Here is a 19,710-nt window from a genome sequence, read left to right as displayed (position 1 = left end):
TTAGGTTATTAAAAGAACTATAAGAACCTTATGTAACACAGAATAATCCAATATATGATTGCACAGAATGACCCTGGGAAACTTATTTAATTCCTTCAGGAGTATTAAGGCAACTCATATAACTCCTATATTCACATCCTTTATTGCTATGTAAATTCTAAAATCCCTTCTTGGCCTTTGTCTTTTAAAATGAAAATGTGTATATGTGCCTTCCAGTTTATAGTAACACACTTTTTCAGTGATAATGCACTCATTTTCGCTTCATATAGCAACCCATTTTTTTCTGCCCTCTTTTTGTCATTCTAAAAATGGGTAATATCAGTCTCTGAAGAAAAATACAGCAGATAAAGTATGAGTATACACTCTAGGGATTTTCTGACACTTTCTTGTGATAGATTATTCCAAACAGTACATATCACTGCTCTTATCCTTCATCATCAGATCAAATGCATCATTTATCCTGGGTTTATTCTCCATGAACAGTAAGTTCCCAAAGAAAGCAATAAACATCACTGCCATTTTGACATGCACTACAAATATCAGTGGAAGCTATGTCACATGCTAGACAACAATGCAATTGAGATACAGTACAAATGAAAATTGTAAACCAATATGTGTGGCTTTTACTATTGTTTAATGTTTGATAAAATAAATGTATAATTTAATTTTATCTTTTATTAACTGAGAAAGCAATATTGCCCATAGGGATTACAATAAATGCAACCTGTCATTTGTTCATCTGCTTTAGGATCAGAAAGAAAACTACACATAACTAGTTCCCTTATTGCATCCATTTTCCTGTAAAATTCCCACATAGAGTCCAACTTACTGCAGAGTTAAAATTGGATATGTCCTTACCATGCCTTGTCCACAGTGATTTCTTTCATTATTAAATCATCTTCATTTGGATGTTCAACATGTTCTTTTAAATTTAAAACTTATAATCTAATATGTCAAACCACAAAGTAGTTCATATAACAATAAGCAGCATATATGTAATGTGAACAGTTATTTTCAAAGAAAAAAAAACAATAGTGTATGCTTTTAATGCACAGTATTTAAAGGGGGAAAATAATATGCATTATCAAAAAATGTGCACATTTTAAATGTTATTGGACCTCATTATTTCTTAAAGGTCCGCCAGGTCATAAGTATCACACAAATATTACAAAGTTCAGACTATGTTCCTTTCTTAGGAATATCTTCCTTCTCATCCCTTTTATTTTTATTTGACCTCAATTTGTGCTACTAAAATAATCTTCTGTATGAGCATATTAGGGAGGGAAGTGGTAGAATACGAAGGCAAGTGAAAAGGGGAATGGCTAAAATATTTAATATAAAGGAAATTTAAAAAATTATAATACCACAAGAATAAAATAAATGGTGTACTGATAAAGGGGAAAAGTGATTGGAATATACTGACAGAGGAAGCAAGAAGAGGGAACCATAGCCTAGAATTTTCATGGAGGGGCTATAGTTCAGAGGCAATTAACTTGATCTACATATTCACAGAAAGACAGGAGTAGGGAAAAAAGCAGGCAGTTTTAGAACAGCAGAGCTAAAAATAGGGGGTTCACTGATCTACACAGAACAGTGTAGACTCCCTTTTCCCCGTGTTTCTCTCACTATCCTTAGCCCTACCACACTACTCCCACAGCATAGAATGATAAGGGGCCAAAATCGACATTAGTACGAGTTGCACATTTTCTTAGGAAATTGCTTAAGAAAGTAATGAAGGTGAACCCCATAAAAAGGAAACAAAATACCCACGCGGGGAAGCGAGTGGAAGTGTCAGGATGACGTTTGGGCAGCAGACCTAGAGAGTAACCCCTCCTAATAGAACTGAAGGGAAGAAGAGCTCCAAGACAATGTGAAAGCCAGGGACGTGGTAGGGGTGGATTTCATTACGTAGGTAATATGACATAATTCAGAGTCTGGAAAAAGTTTAGGACATGATAAAGGAACAGAACATGAGGAAATACAAAGGCAGACAGAAATTTAAAGAAAATTAAAATCTGCATAGAAAAGTCAGTGTCCAAATATTTAAAGAAACAACTCCCATTACAGGAAATCAATGGATTTCAAAGAAAGAATGTTATAGACTCCAGGCAATAGACATAGCAACAATTAAAAGTATAGACATAAGCATACATTTCTTCTTCCTACAGGAAATTACAGATTTAAGTGGAAAATCTGTACCCCCCCCAAAAAAAAATGCTAAAAAGAAGAGAAAATTATTATCTAACCCAATTTTGAGTATTCAGTGGGGGTGTGAAAATAGGATCTATGTATGCACATTCTCTTTTGAGTAGCCTCAAAGCTTTCACATGAAGAAAAAAATATGTATTCACAGAACACTACTTGGCTCTATTAAAAAAACTATCTACATTATCATAGTAATGAAAAAAGAGTTTACCAGTGTTCAATTTTTATTAACAACCTGTGGACAGAGTATGAAAGATTTAAATATTGGTTACAGATTTGAGTGTAAATATTATCAATCTTGAAAAATTCTGAAGTTTAGCTGACAGATTTTAGGAAATGGAAAGGAGAATGAGCTAAAGAAATGGTAAGGAGCTCTAATAGTGCGATCTTCCAAACAAGACAGAAGGTATACTACAGCTCATGAATCTAAACATAGAGGTTTAAGTACAAGGTATGATAAAAAAAATACGGTGAATGTTTACATTTAAAAATATTATTACAGTAAGACACATTGCCATTAATCTCCCTCAAAATACTCCCCCTCACTTCAATCACATTTATCCCATCATTCTTGCCACTTTCTGAAGCACTTCTGGAAGTCCTCCTTCGTGAGTGTCTTTAGTTGCACTGTCCTGGCTGCCTCGATGTCTGAATCGATTCAAAACGTTTACCTTTCATGGTAATTTTGACTTTGGGGAAGAGCCAGAAATAGGATGGTGCCAGATCCAGTGAATTAAGGTGGATGAGGACACATTGTAATGTTTTTGACAGAAATTGCCATATTCCAGAAGCGATATGTGACAGAGCATTGTCATGATGGAGGATGAAGTAAAGACACTCACGAAAAAGGACCTCCACCACCACTTCAGAAAGTGGGAAGAATGATGGGATAAGTGTGTTCGAAGTGGGCGGCAGGGGGAAGGGGTATTTTGGGAGGGATTAATGGCAATGTAAATTTTTTTCTAATTAAATTAATTTTTCTAATTAAATTAATTAATTTTTTTTCTAATTTAAACATTCACCGTATTTTTCTATCACACCTTGTATATTGGTTACTATTCTTTTACTTTATTTACAATGGAGGAAAAAAGATAATGATAGAACTATACAAAGAGCAGAACAAGAAGATTAAAAACTGTAAGTGATCTAAATCTTCAACCAACATAGGAGGGAGTTTATAAATAACATGTGCAGTTGATAAATCAAGAAATAAAATATGAGAATTTAGGAAGAAATAGGAATTAACTGAAAAAAGAAGTGCAAAAGCAAATCTTTAAAGTTAGGTGCCCCTCAAAAGAATAATTTAAGGTAGCTAAGAATGGTGTAAGACAGCTGTAAGCTCTTCTGGGCAATTTCATTTATTTTCTTTTTTTAAAAAATCCATGATCATGTAGAACATCCAAAAATATTTAACAGCAGAAGAATTACATGTCCATCAGAGCAGCAAATGTGAAAGAACGTGGGCAATAAAGGAAGTTTCTAAAATTTCCTGGACCTCTTCCTGAAAACCCTGTAGACCACATCCTGGAAATCCCCTAAATGAGCTGGGAACACGTGTTAGGGGTTCCAATTTCTTCAATAGAGCAGAATGCTCTTGCCATATTACGTGTGTATGTGGTTTGTGTACTTGTATGTGTGTGTAAGTATCTATGTAGAGAGATATATAGATAGAAATATATATATATATATATATATACAGATAAAAATTACATGTATACATGTGTGTGCATGTTTAATAGTGTATTAAAATTACAAATATATATTTACAGTATTAGTATATTTGTATATAAAATAATATGCCTATGAAGGCAACTAAACATATACACTTTTAATATACGAGGTCTGACAATTAAGTTCGCGAACTCATCCTAGAAAAAGTGTTACATACCCCATTGCTAAATATCACTACAGTCATCTTTGAAGTACTCCCCTTGGGAAGCTATGCACTGATGCCAGCACCTAGTTCACCTTTCAAAGTAATTTTGGAACCTTTTTATGGAATGCCCATCAGAGCTGTCATTGTATTACCCTTGATGTTCTGAATATCATCAAAATGTCTTCCTTTCAATATTTCCTTCATCTTCAGGTAAAGAAAGAAGTCACTGGGGACCAGATCAGGTGAGTAGGGAAGGTGTTCCAATAAATTTATTTGTTTACTGGCTAAAAAGTCCCTCACAGACAATGCCATGGGAGCTGGTGCATTGTCGTGATGCAAGAGCCATAAATTGTTGGCGAAAAGTTCAGGTTGTCTAACTTTTTCAGGCAGCCTTTTCAGCACTTCTAAATAGTAAACTTGGTTAACTGTTTAGTTGGTACAAATTCATAATGGATAATCCCTCTGATATCTAAAAGGTTAGCAATATTATTGCAACAAGTTTGCGAACTTAATTGCCACACATCGTATAATATAATATGGTACATAGTTAGGTAAAATAATCACCTACTTATGGAGTCTATGGTTTATGTGTGTATCTCCTACTAAGTTTTATATTCCTCATAAAGGAACTTGTTTCTAAAGCGGAAACTGTTGTTTGAAAAATTAAAAAGAGAGAAAATAGGCTAAGCGTGTAATTCAGTTCTTGGAACAGAGTACAGACTATTAACGTTTTCGTTACCTCCTTCTTATCTATGCTCAGCAACAGTCCACAGGACAGCCCTGCATTATCAAATAACCTAATTTTAGAGAAACAAAATATAATGTACCACCTGCAGATTACAGTGCTATTTCCCTCTGTGTCAATATAACCACAAAACAATGTTATTTGAACTTACATTTCATAATGTAATGTCTGTAAGAATTTTAATTCTCACTCAAATGAATTATGTCTTCCAATTATTTTAGTAATTTAAAATAGAGATGAGCACTGTGCGAAATCCAAGAAATCAAATTTTAAGTTGAAGAATATCATGTCTGATTTATCAATTCCTCCTTCCAAAATAGGGGAATCAAATACTGAACATGAGAACTACACTAATACGTTCTACTTTCTTTAAATAAGAAATTTTACTGCATTTACATCATGTTTCTACTAATTCCTAACCACTTAAAAGTTGAAGAACAATAAATTTCAAAGTTTGGTTTTTGTTAAAAAGAATAAATATATAGGTGGTAAAGATACTTGATTTAAATAATGAATCAAGTAAATATTTACTCATATGAAAATAAGATAAGTGAAAATGGTTAAGTTTCCAAATAATGCATAATATGGTCCCATTGTAAAGGCAATGCCATGGAGCAAAAAAAGTATTTTCAACAAATGGTGCTTAGACAACTGGACATCCACTTCCAAAAAAAAAAAAGTAGACACAGACAGTACATCTTTCACAAAAATTAATACAAAATGGATCACAGCCTTAAATGTAAAACTATAAAACTCCTAAAAGATAACATAGGAGAAAACCTAGATGACCTTGGGTATGGCAATGTCTTTTTAGACAAAACATCAAAGACATGAGCTGTGAAACAAAAAACTGACAAGTTAGATTTCATTAAAAGTAAAAATTTTCACTCTGCAAAAGACAATGCAAAGAGAATAAGACAAGTCACAGACTGGAAAATCTATGCAAAACACACATCTGATAAAGACTGTCTCCAAAATATGCAAAGAACTCTTAAAACTCAGCAATAAGAAACCAAACAACCCAATTAAAAAATGGACCTAAGACATTAAGAGACCTCTCACAAAATAAGATGTACAGATAGCAAATAAGCGTATGAAAAGATGTTCCACATCATGTGTCATCAAGGAAATGCAAATTAAAACAATGAGATCACTACACACCAATTAGAATAGCTGAAATTCAGTACATTGATAACACCAAGTGATTGTGAGGATGTGGAGCAACAGGAACTCTCATTCCTTGCTGGTGGAAATGCAATACGATACAGCTGCTTCGCAAGATATTTTGGCAGTCTCTTAAAAAACTAAATATACTCTTACCATGCAATCCAGCAGATATGTTCCTCGGTACTTACACAAAGAAGTCAAAACTTATGTCCACACAAAAACCTGCACATGAATGTTTATAGCAGCCTTATTTATAATTGCCAAAACTTGGAAGCAACCAAGATGTTCTTCAATAGGTGAATGAAAAATAAATTGTGGTACCTCCAGATAACAAAATATTATTCAGCACTAAAAGAAATTAACTATCAAGCAATGAAAAGACATGGAGGAATCTTGAATGTATACTAGTAAGTAAAAATAAATCCGATCTGAAAAGGCTATATACTATATGGTTGTAACAATGACATTCTGAAAAAGGCAAAAAACTAGAGAGTAAGAAGATCAGTAGTTGCCAGAAGTTTGTGGGGGGGGAGGGGAGGGATGAGTGGGTGGAACACAGTCTTTTTAGGGCAGTGAAAATACTTTGTATGATACTATAATGATGGACACATGTCATTATACATTTGTCTAACCAATATAATGTATGATCCACAGAATGATCCATAATACAAACTACAGACTTTGGTGATTATGATATGCCAAAGTAGGCCCATTTATTTTAAGAACTGTACCATTCTGATGGGGGGTGGTGATAATGGGGAGGCTCTGCATGTTTGGGGTCCAGTTGTATATGGAAAATCTCTGTACCTGCCTCTCAATTTTGCAGTGAACCTAAAACTGCTCTAAAAAAAAATCCTTAAATATTCAGTATATTGTAAATCTCTATTAGAGCCATTAAATGCTAAATTTTCTTAGTTAATATGCTATGTAATTTTGTAACTTTTTTCTGTCTTATAGGTAGTTACCTGAATAGTAAATCTGGTGTTTTACTTACAATTTATTAATTATATATATTAGGATACAATTTATTAATCAGATTAATTTTATTCAATTAAGAAATAATTTAATTACCCCTCCATTAAGATTTTTACCTATGAGAAAAATGAATCACTTAAAATAAAAAAAGAAAAGATACAAAAGAAAAATGTTTTGTTTTGTAAAGATATAGGCTTCAAAGAGAAACTGCCAAAGCCTATAAACATTTTTTGGTAAAGTCGAAACTGTCCCCAGATTCTCAGTTAAGCATACTTTTTACTACATCACAAAATACTCTGCCAACAATGGAACACTGGCATCAGTTACAAATATAGTACAGTAACTGTAAACAAATTAGAACTTGAAGTCCTCACTTACTATTTAGAAAGAACAAGTTCCAACAGTTTATCAGGGGTTATTATTTATTTGATATTAAACCTAACTCAAACTGTCTTGGTTTCCTATTGAAGGCAAAGTGCTTACATTTTTGCATTAGTAGTCTATCACAAGACTGGGAACTTATCACTTTTCTAACACAAAATCACTTTTGTGTCAAATTATCCATGTGATGGTTATAATATCAAAATTAATAGTCTAAGAAAACCATAAAATAAAATTCATATTCAAGATATAATTTAAACTGAAAATAATTTTTATTCATCAAAAACTGAGACTTATAAATATCCTACATTGAAAAAAAGCCTAATTAATTCAAGTACTAGTCTTAAAATTATGAGGAAATTTCCACATAATCTATTCGGATAAACTGGATTAAAAATAAACTACAAATTATCTACAGGTAATTAATTCTAAAAGAAAGCTATTTTTCTCTTGTAATATTCTTATTTTTATAACATATTTTTTGAACTTCAACGTTCTATGAGTATCTGTATATATTATAAAACCAATCAAAATGTATAACACCGATGGAAAGAAGTAAAGAATATTTCCTTTGCCCAAAGAAAATGTAAATGATATAGTGCTATCTGCAAAATACTGTAATTTTAATCATCATCTAGGTTAGAGCCAATTACAGAAAGAAAGAAAAAAGTACACTAAAACCTCATAAATAAACACGCTGTAAAAACTGATTTGAAACCTTAAAGTTACACCGTACTGTTGCTTATATTTGTTGAACTAACGAGTTTTGTTTGGGTGTCCCGATGTGGCTCACTTTTTATTTCTTTAAACATTTCTAAGATTCTGCTTCCCTGTCTTACGTCCGGCTTAAAGTTTAGTCTCCAGATTGCAATTCTGGTTCTGGCATTTTCCATCATTGCAACCCATCTTTTGCATGTGCTTATAGCTCATGTGTGAGTTCAGCTGCTGTCCCTTACTTTTGCCTCCTTTCACTTCCGTTGAGTGTAACAATGCAATAAAATTATGTTTTACGTAGGTTTTGGTTGTTTTTTAGTGGACGAATCCTTCAGAGTATATAGTCATATACATATATATGTATATATATATATATAATATATATATATGACTGCAATCTAAAGTCCAATATTTAAAGTCCAATATTTAATTTTAGCGATTAAGATTCCCATTTGATGTCTTTTGGGAGAATACGAGGAAATAGTAATCTATTTTTAATCTGTGGAGGAAAATCATAACAAATTTAAATGCTTTATTTGCAATTAAAATATTTTATACTCAGTAGATAAACCAGACTCTTGATTAGTTTCATTTGTCCTAGAAAGAATGAAAGACATAGTTTTTAGCCCAATAATGGAAGCGAATGTTTATATTAGAAAATCCATTATGTCCTTTACAATACAACATTAAAACATTAATGGAGAAAATCATCTCAGAAGCAGAAAATTCAATATTCATTCCAGGTAAAAGAAAATCTTAACACTTAAACCATTTATTTATGATTTAAAAATTTAAAAGTAACTCATCATAAAACACAAATAAACAAACTTAGCAATATGGAAGTAACACAACTTTTTTCAACTTAACAAATATTTATCAAAGACTTAACAACAAATATCATTTCTCATGTTGAAACATCAGAAGCAATCCCTTTAAAATCAAGAACAGGATAAAAATGCTATACTGTTTAACCACTCTTTAGAGGTCCTAGACAATGCACAAAGAAAAGAAATACACATACAATTTTCCAGATTTGGAAAAGGCAAATCACAACTATCATCATTCACAGACAATTATCATTTACCAAAAAAAAAAAAAAAAAAAAAAAAACTCCAAAGAAGAACTACAGGCAAACTCTTGAAATAGATAGAGTTTAGCACGGTCAACTTAGAGTAATCGATTTCATATTTATATAACAGCAACTAACAAAACACATTATTCATTTACGCATCCATTCAAATACAAATATTTACGGCATAAGTACTATTTGCCAGTCATGCACTGAGATAAATACTCCTGCTCTCATGAAACTTACATTCTAGTGAAGAGATACAACAAACAAGTTATTAAGTTATTACAATACAGATGTGTAAGAGAAAGATATATAAGACATGTAAGGAGAAAAAAACAAAGCATGGAAGAGGCCCAGGAAGGATCAGGGAATGAAGGGCATCATTAAAACTTAGAGTGGGTGGCTATAGAACATATGTCTAAAAGAAGACACTTGAGTAAACCTGTAAAAGAAGTGAAGGGATGAGCCATTAGGATACGTGAGGGAAAACAACTCAGGCAGAAGAAACCTCAAGTACAAAATCCTGCAGGCAGGAGCCTGCCTGGAGTGTTCTAAGAATTGGTAGGAAGCTACTGTGGCTGCACTGGAATTCAGTATGGGGTAGCAGGCAATAAGGTCAGAGAGGTTAAAAAAAGGCACAATTATGCAGGGCTTCAGAGCCTATGACTTTATTTATAACTCTGAGAAAGACAGGAAGCCACTATAAAGTTTTTAATAGAGAAAAATTATGGACAGAGTTATGTTTTAAGATCACTCTTTCTGCTCTGTTCAAAGGAGACGAAAGGAAAACAAAGACAAATCAAGAGATCGGTTAGGAGGCTACTGCAATAATGTTAGCTACAGATGATGGAGAAAAAAATAAAACGGAGCAATAGTGCTGGTGTTAAGAAAGATAGAAGTATGGATATATCTCAAAACAGAACTACAAGTATTATCATATCTAATCTGAAATGTTAAGAGAGAAATGACTCAAGGAAAACTCCAAAGTATTCTGGCTAACTGGAAGGCTGGAGTTTGCATCACTTAAAGTAAAGAAAATTGTAGGAGATAGCTTTAATAGGGAATTCATATCTAATTGAAGGGGTCAAGGATACAGTTAAATATATAAAACTAAAGTTCAGGAAGGAAATCTCAGTTGAAGATGTAAATTAAGGACTCATTAATGCACTGGTAGTTTAAAGCCATGAGACAGGATGAGACCAGCCAGGGAGTGATGACAGCAAAAAGCGGAGACCCCAGAACTGAGCTGTGTAACACCTCAGCATGCAGAGGTCGGGAAGATGAGATGCAAACAGCCGAGAAAATGAAAACTTATGGCATTTAGTGACAATCATAAGGCCTAAAAAATGACCAGAAAGTGAGTGGCTGAGAACAGATGGAGCACAGGATCGCTAAGACAGAGACTGTCAGGGAACAGAATGAAAGTCTAGTGTGTTAGAAGGATCGAACATCCCTGTGAACATTTAAATAACAACGAAGTTTAGCAGGACTCATACTTTAAAAAATGACAATGTCACAGGACTTCATATTTTAAATTTACCCCCAAACGGCCTGAGAAGTGCCTGCAGTAAAAAGTTACAGTAAGTGGGATAACCTGATGATAGGCGAGTCAAGGCAGGATGAGTTCATGGGGGAGAGGAAACTGAAAGCAGCAATGAGTAGCCAAGGGGACAGTTAGCTCACCTCCCAGCACAGAAGGTGAAGGGAACATTCACAGAAGTTGAAAATATAGAAGATTTTGCTGAGCAATGATCTTGCATTCCAAAGAGTACAGAAAAAAAGCTTTGGGCGTCAGAAAAGATTGGGTCAGAAATGTGATATAAGGAGCCTGCAGGAGGATTAATCAGCATTCTGGAATAAATGATGAACTAGGAGACCTAGACTCCTCAGGCAAAGTAGAAAGATCATGGATCAAGAGTATGAGTGATGAAGAAAGAGAGGACTTGGGGGAGACAGGCCAGGAACATGTGTTGCTCAGAATCTCCCACTTGGCTCCTGCTGAGAGAGTCACGATATTCTGTAGATGGGCAGCCTTATTCTGAGTGTTCGGACACTGTGCTGTGTCCTGCCAGTGGTGTCTTGCAGAGGTGTGGTCTTATTCCAAGTCTGTGGGTTCCCTCTCAACTCCTGCTGATGGATGTGTGCAGTTGGACAGACCGATCTTGCACTGAGCTCACAGGCTCCCTCTTGCTTTCTGTTGAAGGAGGTCTCAAAGCCAACAAAGGAAAAAGTTATTTATGTTAACTACTTGCAAGTATCATTTACAATAGTGAAATTATAATGTACTCATAATTGCATTTAACAAAAACATGTACAAGATCTGTGTGGAGAAAAGTATAAAAATGTTATTGAAATATATTAAAGAAAATCTATTAATAAATATATGGGGAGAGAAACCATGTTCGTTCACTCATTGAAACACTCAATATCATAAAGATGCCAGTTGTCTCTACATTGATCTATAAAACCACAGCTACTCAAAAAAAAAAAAAAAAAAAAAAAAAAGTCCCAAGAAAAGAATGTTTTTAGGAATTTGGCAGGCCTATTTTAAAATTTATAGTTCTAGAATAGCTAAAACACTTCTGAAGAACAAGTATAAGGTTAAGGAAATTGCCCTAAGATATAGCCAAACTGATTAGAAACTATAATATTTACTGCCACAGGAGTAAACAAACTCACTAATGAAACATAAAAGAAAGTCCAGAAGCAAACCCATGTATACGTGGAAATTAGTTAAATGACAGAGCTGTTACTACAGACCATTGGGGATAAAAAAGAACCATAAATAAACTGTGCTAAGAAAAGCAATTACCTGAACAAAACTAAATGAAATTAGATCCCTCCTACACTGCACATTTAAAAAAAAAAAAAATCCCAAGGTCATTAAATATTTAAAATTGGAACGCAAAATTTTATGAAGAGATGTCCAATCCAGACAAAACGGTGTAGGCTATCTTTTCTCCTGCACTTCCCTGCTAAGTGCCACTACAAACCCTGGAAAAAATGCAAAACATAAGCAAAGCAGGACTCCGAAAAGTGGAACTAGGAAGGTAAACTAGGTTAGAGATTCCAGGATTGCAGAGTATCATAGTGGCAGAAGTTTTACCACCCCCTACCCAATGGAAGATAGTGACTCAGTTCTGACCCCTAACCTAGTAATAAAAGGTAATGTGTTCTCTAACCATAATCAAAACAGGAATCACTAACAAAAAGACAACACGAAAATCTCTTAAATACATTAAAATTAAACAACACACTTCTAAATAATCTACGGGTCAAAGAGGAATTCTCAAAGGAAATAAAAAGAAAAATATGTAGAAAGGAATGTACAACATTAAAATGTGTGGGATGAAGCTAAGGCAGTGCTGAAAGGAAAATTTACAGCACTATTATATAATAAAAGAGGAAATGTCTCAAATAACTAAGTTTGTATCTCAAGAAAGTAGAAAAAGAGCACAAGAAACGCAAAGCTAGAAAAATAGTAAAGGAAATAAAGATGAAAGCACAAATCAATGAAATAGAAAAGCAATTCAGAAAATCATGAAACAAAAAGCTAGTTCTTTTTTTAAAAAAATCTATAAAATTGATAAAACTCTATATAGCAAGATTGACAAAAATAAAAAGGGAGAAGGTACAAATAAATATCAAGTATGGATCACAGAATATCACTACAGATCCTGTAGTCGTTAGAAATATAATAAGGGAATAATATAAACAAGTTCATGCTCACAAATTTAACAATTTAGAAAGGACCAATTCCTGAAAAAACACAAACTACTGAAACTCAATTAAAATGAAATAATCTGAATAGTCTTTTTACCGTTAAAGAAATTAAATTTATAATTTTAAAGCTCCCCAAAAAAGAGCTCCTCAGGCCCAGATGTTTCCATTGGAGAATTCCACCAAATATTTAAAAAAGAATTAGCAATGACTCAGCAATAAGAAGAAAATGAATTGATGATCCATGCAGCACTTTAGATGAATCTAAAGGAATTTTGCCGAGTGCAAAAGTCAAGACTCAAAAGTTAAATACCATGATGTCCATTTAAATAGCAATATTGAAATGACAAAATTATGGAGATATAGCACAGATTAGCGGCTGTCTAAGATTAGAAAATATGAATGTGGGATGTAGGCAAGTGGGTATGGCTATAAAAGGGCAAAAGCAGGGGTCCTTGTATTGATGGAACTATTCCATACCTTGTTTGTATCAATATCTGGATTGTGACATTGTACTTCAGCTTTTTAAGATATTACCACTCGAGGGAAACAGATAAAGAGAGCATAAGATGTCTCTGTTTTATTTCTGACAACTGCATGTGAATTTTCAACTGTCTCAAAATAAAAAGTTGTTTTTTAAAAATTGGAGACGTTAGTGGAAAACAGATAATTTTAAATCAATTCTTTAGATTAACTAATAGTCTTGTATAAATGTTAATTTCTTCATTTAAATAATTATATTGTGTTTTTGTAAGAGCACTTCTATGTGTTTAGGAAATACACACTGAAATATTTGGTAAAGGAAAAAATAAATAATAAATGAAAATATACAAGCAACACACTCTGGCCTTGGGATAGGAAAGGATGCCTTAAATAAGTGTCAATAAGCTTCACTGTAAAAGAAAATATCGACAAATTTGACTACATTAAAGTGAATTATTTTTAAGGAGGGCGCAGTTCCCAGTGGCTCATGCGGGGATCGAACCGGCAACCTTGGTATTGTTAGCACCACTCTCTAACCAAAAGAGCCAACCGGCCACCCCTGGGTTACTTTTTTTTAAAAAAAAAAAATATGTATTTCAGGTGTAAAACATGACAAAATGAAGTTTCTTTTTTTTTTTCTTTTAGATGTTTAAAGCAGTTTCTTTATTTCTTTCTTTTGGGGTGACAATTGTTAGTAAAATTACATAGATTTCAGGTGTGCAATTCTGTAATACTATATATCACATTGTGTGTTCACCACCCAGAGTCAGTTCTCCTTCCATCACCATATATTTGACCCTCTTTACCCTCATCTACCATCTCCCTCCCCCCTTACCCTCTGGTAACAACTAAACTATTGTCTGTGCCTATGAGTTTTTGTTTCTTCATTTGTTTGTTTGTCTTGTTCTTTTGTTGCTTTCAGTTTTATATACCACATATCAGTGAAATCATATGGTTCTCTACTTTATCTGTCTGACTTATTTCGCTTAGCATTATAGTCTCAAGATCTATCCATGTGGTCGCAAATGGTACTATTTCATCTTTTCTTATGGCAGAATAGTGTATATATACCACAACTTCTTTATCCATTCATCTACCGAAGGGTACTTTGGTTGTTTCCATGTCCTGGCCACCGTAAATAAAGCTGCAATGAACATTGGAGCACACGTGTCTTTATGGATAAATGTTTTCAGATTTTTTGGGTAGATACCCAGGAGAGAGATTGCTGGGTCATATGGTAATTCTATTCGTAATTTTCTGAGGAACCTCTACACTGCCTTCCATAGCGGCTGCACCAGTCTGCATTCCCAACAACAGTATATGAGGGCTCCTTTTTCTCCACAGCCTCTCCAACACTTGTTACTATTTGTCTTACTGATGATAGCCATTCTAACTGGTGTAAGGTGATATCTCACTGTGGTTTTTATTTGCATTTCTCTGATGATTAGTGATGTTGAGCACTTTTTCATATGTCTATTGGCCATTTGTATGTCCTATTTGGAGAAATGTCTTTTCAGGTCTTCTGCCCATTTTTTAATTAGACTGTTTGTTTTTTGTTGTTGTTGTTGAGTTTATGAGTTCCTTATATAAAAATGAAGAACTTCTATTCATTAAAAGAGACCAGAAAAAATATAAGTCAGCATAAGTAACAAGATATCTACATTCACAAAATTAGTATCTAAGATACATTGCATATAAAAGATCAACAAACTAATGAAAAATACGGGCCAAATTTATAAACTGACATTTCATAGGTATTAATATATGAATTGCCTATAAACAAAGGAGAACACATTCAATGTAATTATTAATCAGAAAAATGAAAATTAAGACCCAATAGGTAACATATTTCACTCATTAGGTTGGCAAAAATAAAAAAAATAAAAAAGCCCTGATAATACCAAGTACTGGAAAAAATGTAGAGTAATGGAATCTCTGTGTGGGTTTGTAAACACATTCAGCTAATTTGGAAATATGACACTGTCTAGTATAACCCTCATACCCAATGACCCAGCAATTCAACTCCTAGATTAGTATCCTACAGAAATTCTTTCAGATGTGCACCTGGAGACGTACAAGAATATTCATGGCAGAATTGTTTATTAGATCAAGACTTTGGAAACAACCTGAGCATGTATTAATAAAAGAATAGGAAAGTAAATATTTTGAAACAAACTATAACCACAAACAGCAACATGGAAGAATCTCAGAAACAAAACACCAAATGAAAAAATCAAACTATAGAAGACTATGTACATTGTGTATAACTTACATTTATGTTATTTACAGTTATTTAAATATATATGATTAATTTATATTATATATATTTTATTCAAATATACACATAATACATTTAAATAATATATTACTTTTTAAATTGTTGTATATTTAATCCACAAATTCATAATATTTTATAAAGTGTTATTCTGAAATACAGATAATTTAGATATTGATACTGACTAAAGGTAAAATTCTGAACATTTTTTCAATTGTAATTACATTTTTATATTTTCTAAATGATCCATGCTTATGCACAATTCAAAATAAATAGTAAACACCTGAGTATAATTAGTATTCCTTAATTGTTTTATTTTAATTCATATTTACTTCTTTTTTATGTAAACAAGAATATAGTGTAATAATGTAAGTATTTCTATTTATTTAATTTTCTACTAAGAACAGAATTATAAACAAGTTGGCTTAATCCTTACGCATTTAACATGGCAGGATTTTAAGAATACATATTTTGATTAATATATTTCTTCAGGGATTTTTAATGAATTATTTCAACTGTTGAAGATATTCAACATTATTATCAAATTACAGGCATTAAAATTCCCATTTGCACATGGTGATAGACTTTTTAATACCTTCCATATTTCTAAACACTAAAAAATGCAAAACTAATTTCCTTTTTAGCAGCTTTATGTCTGATAAATAGAATGATTTAACATCCTACTTCAATATTCACAATTACTGGCAAAATGTCAACCAGATCCTGGGTTCATGCCAGAATCACAGTGACACTTTATGCAAAAAATAATAATAACTACATAGCAATATTGAAGACTACTGTACAAAATGCAACTGAACTAGCTGTATTAAATGCAGGGATCAGCATGTAAGAGCATTTAATTGACCTTGAAGTGCATCACCATCATGAACAGTGTGTCATAATACATAATACATCGTGATGATACGCACCGTATCATCACTGGCAGATGTCATAACAAAAGTATTAGATAAGATTCTACTTTTTTATTTAGTGAATCAAAATACACAATAGCCCCTAAAGAAGTTGAGAGCTGTGTACAATTTTTATGAACATTAGAATATCAGAATTAGCCACCATAATGCTCTAATTTCCATATCTCTGCTTATAAATAATCTGAATTAGGGAAACTATACCTACAACGATAGAAAGTCATGGCCTAATCATTCAAGCTACTGATAATGAAATGACAAAAAATGGTTAAAAGGAATGAATTTAGAAGTCTTTAACAGACTTCAACTCAGTGTTACCTATATCATATTTCACACAAAAGAATGAAATAGTATTAGTAAGTATTATTTCTCTTCTCGTAAATAATCCTTCCACAGAAACACTATCATTTAGCAAGTATGAATTCTAAATAGGTACTATGCTAAATATATTAAATATATTATTTAATTGAATCGTTACAAAAACCCTTTGTGCATACACATTATTCTTCCCAGTTAAAAAGATGAAAGTATAGAAGTTAAGTAATTAAAGGTTTGTACAAGTAATAAGTGATAGACTTGGGTTTCAAACACAGATTAGACTTCAAAATAATTCATACTCTAAAACAGCTTCTGCCAAAGTACAAGCTACAGTACATTAATAATGCTATGCTGAAAGAAAAGGATTGTTATAGTTAATTTATGCAAGGATAAGTTATGAAAGCTCTACATTAAGGCTAAAAAAATAATATCCCTTTATTCAATTAACAAAAGACATGTATGTAAAATTTCTAAAGACCAAAAAGAAGTTAAAATAAATGGAAAAACATATGAAAACTCATTCAACAGCTTAATGAGAAAGCAGTTATCTTTATAGCTATATTGGTAGCATAAACTAAGTTTTGAAAGGCCTTTCTTATTTAACATGTATCATTGATTAATAAACGTATAACAAAATGATTTTAAAAGTGTAATCTAAATTATTAATTTCAATTGAAAGCTATTTTTAAGGGGACCATCTAAAGTTTAGCTAAAGTTTTTTTATTAAAATAAACAGAAAAACTGTTGCTAAATCAACTGTTGCCTGGGTAAACAATCTTAAATTTTTAACATGCATAGGCTTTTTAATTGTTCCTTTATGAAGATTTAAAAATGTTTATTTAAGTATGAAAATAATACGAATATTTCCCAAAATATAACATGTATCTGCCAGTTTATTCTATCCTTTAACAACCTTTGAATATTTAAGTTACAAACTTTTTTGAAGATTTTATTGTATATAAGGTGTGATCACAAAATACAGTGAATGTTGAAATTTTTTTAAAAAGTATATGTCTTTCCCAACATGTCCTCTGTTGCTATCCATTTGGAGAAGAAATATCTGTGTCTTCTTGATAATATCTTTACAATACTTTAAAACATAGTTTCTAGCAGAAACATAAATCTGTTTACACGTAAAAGCATAATACTAATCTAGATAGAATTATTTCTAATTTAAAAGAGCATATATATACTCCAACTCATAAGAGATTAAGATTTAGATCAGGCAGTAAAAAGATGGAAGGCATAAATTTGCAATCCTTTATCTTTCTTAATTTTCTCTCCACTTTCTTAAAATACTTTCAATGGTGGTGTTTTTTCACTTTTCCCGCATAATCACTTAGTACGTAGGTCAGAACACAAGGTAAGTGGCAGATTTTTAATACATGAAAATAGGAATGTATAAAAATTGCACTTGTAAGCTCCAAAATTAACTCCTCAAGGAGTCATTAAAGCAGCAGATTTTGAACTACAGTGGATGCCATATTATTCTTTTCCCCTCTGTGCATTGAAAAATAAATTCTACACATAAATATTATCTTTTAAAACTATTCAAATCTATATGGAATTCTTCCATTCTGCTTGTCTTTAATATACTGGTACACTGAAAGCTTCATGTGTATAATCACCATTCAAAGTCTCAATAAAGTAGTAATTTCTTTCTCCTAACTGTGACTAATGCGATTATAAAAAGTATCCAGTTAATTGTGTAATAGCTCTTAGTTCCTTTAGAGGAAAATATCTTTCACAGGTAGAAGGAAATTGTTATAATATATAGTTATTATCTTTACAAAAACTAACCCATTAACTATTTTAGTATCCTGTTGGATCAGTTAAAGACAGAAAACTGCTTTCCCAGTGTTCACAGAAATTGTTTCCTTAATTCAAGAGAAAACAGTTTAAAACATAAAAATTAAATTATAATCTCATATATTAACTCAACCTTATAGAAGGGATTTTATCATATTATAGAAATATATAAAGGAATTAATACAGAGTATAAGGAAGCCAGATACCTAACTGGCTTGAGAAGGAAAGATACACAGTTGTCTAAAGAAGACCAGTTTATAGAGGAATGTTTCAGGAAGACATATTCAATGTCGCACAGAGTGGGACTGTTTAGGAGGCTGCTAATAAAAAACTATTGGAACTTAATAAATTCGATAAAGTTAAAGGATATAAAATCAACATACAGAAATCAGTTGTGTTTCTATACACTAACGATGATATGTCTGAAAAAGAAATAAGCAATCCCATTTACAATAGCATCAAAAACAATAAGATACTTAGAAATAAATTTGACCAAGAAGTGAGAGATCTGTACAAATGAAACCTATAAGACACTGATGAAAGAAATTGAAGAAGACACAAATGGAAAGATAACCCATGTTCATCAATCAGAAGAATAATATTGTTAAAATGTCCATACTACAAAAAGCCATCTGAGGAGGACAGACGGTTCCATGACATAACCACTGCCTGACCACTGCTGGACCTGACAGCTAGCTCATGGCCAGAATAGTAATTGCTCCCTAAAATCCCCTCAGAGACTGTCTGATTGACCCCTCCCCTAGTGCGGGGTCCCACAGTGTGGTCTGTGCTGGTTCCTGGAACAGGATGTTGCCCTATCCTGGGCAAGCATGTAGAGCATTTTCCTTTTATCTGGGGTACATCATGTCCCAGTACCCTTCATCCTGCCTTGTCCTATATAATCCTTTTGCACATGGCACACAGCACGGAGAATATCCATGTCATCTTCTAGCCATTGGAGATGTATCTCATATATAAAATAAGTTCCGTTAATAAACACTTAATGTAATGATGGAATTGTCAGTCTCTCACCCTATGAAA

The 19,710-nt window shown here is 32.6% G+C and overlaps 1 protein-coding gene across 4 annotated transcripts in view; it reads right to left on the bottom strand.

The window, feature by feature from the left end:
* SPAG16 (sperm associated antigen 16) overlaps positions 1–19,710 on the bottom strand; it is a 749,410-nt gene that overhangs the window by 671,123 nt on the left and 58,577 nt on the right. The window contains exon 10 of one of the 4 annotated variants that reach the window (XM_074312767.2): positions 8,695–11,343. The exons of the other annotated variants lie outside the window; for them this stretch is intronic. Coding sequence (XP_074168868.2) covers positions 11,143–11,343 — 201 coding nt within the window. The 3' untranslated portion in view covers positions 8,695–11,142. Of the gene's footprint in view, positions 1–8,694; positions 11,344–19,710 lie in introns of those variants that run through there. 4 annotated transcript variants of the gene reach the window in all.

Source organism: Rhinolophus sinicus, chromosome 17 (genome assembly GCF_057876585.1).
Source record: "Rhinolophus sinicus isolate RSI-liver-muscle chromosome 17, RSI-T2T, whole genome shotgun sequence".
Classification (NCBI taxonomy): domain Eukaryota; kingdom Metazoa; phylum Chordata; class Mammalia; order Chiroptera; family Rhinolophidae; genus Rhinolophus; species Rhinolophus sinicus.
Note: the sequence above shows the minus strand (reverse complement) of the source record. Positions and strands in the feature narration are given on the sequence as shown.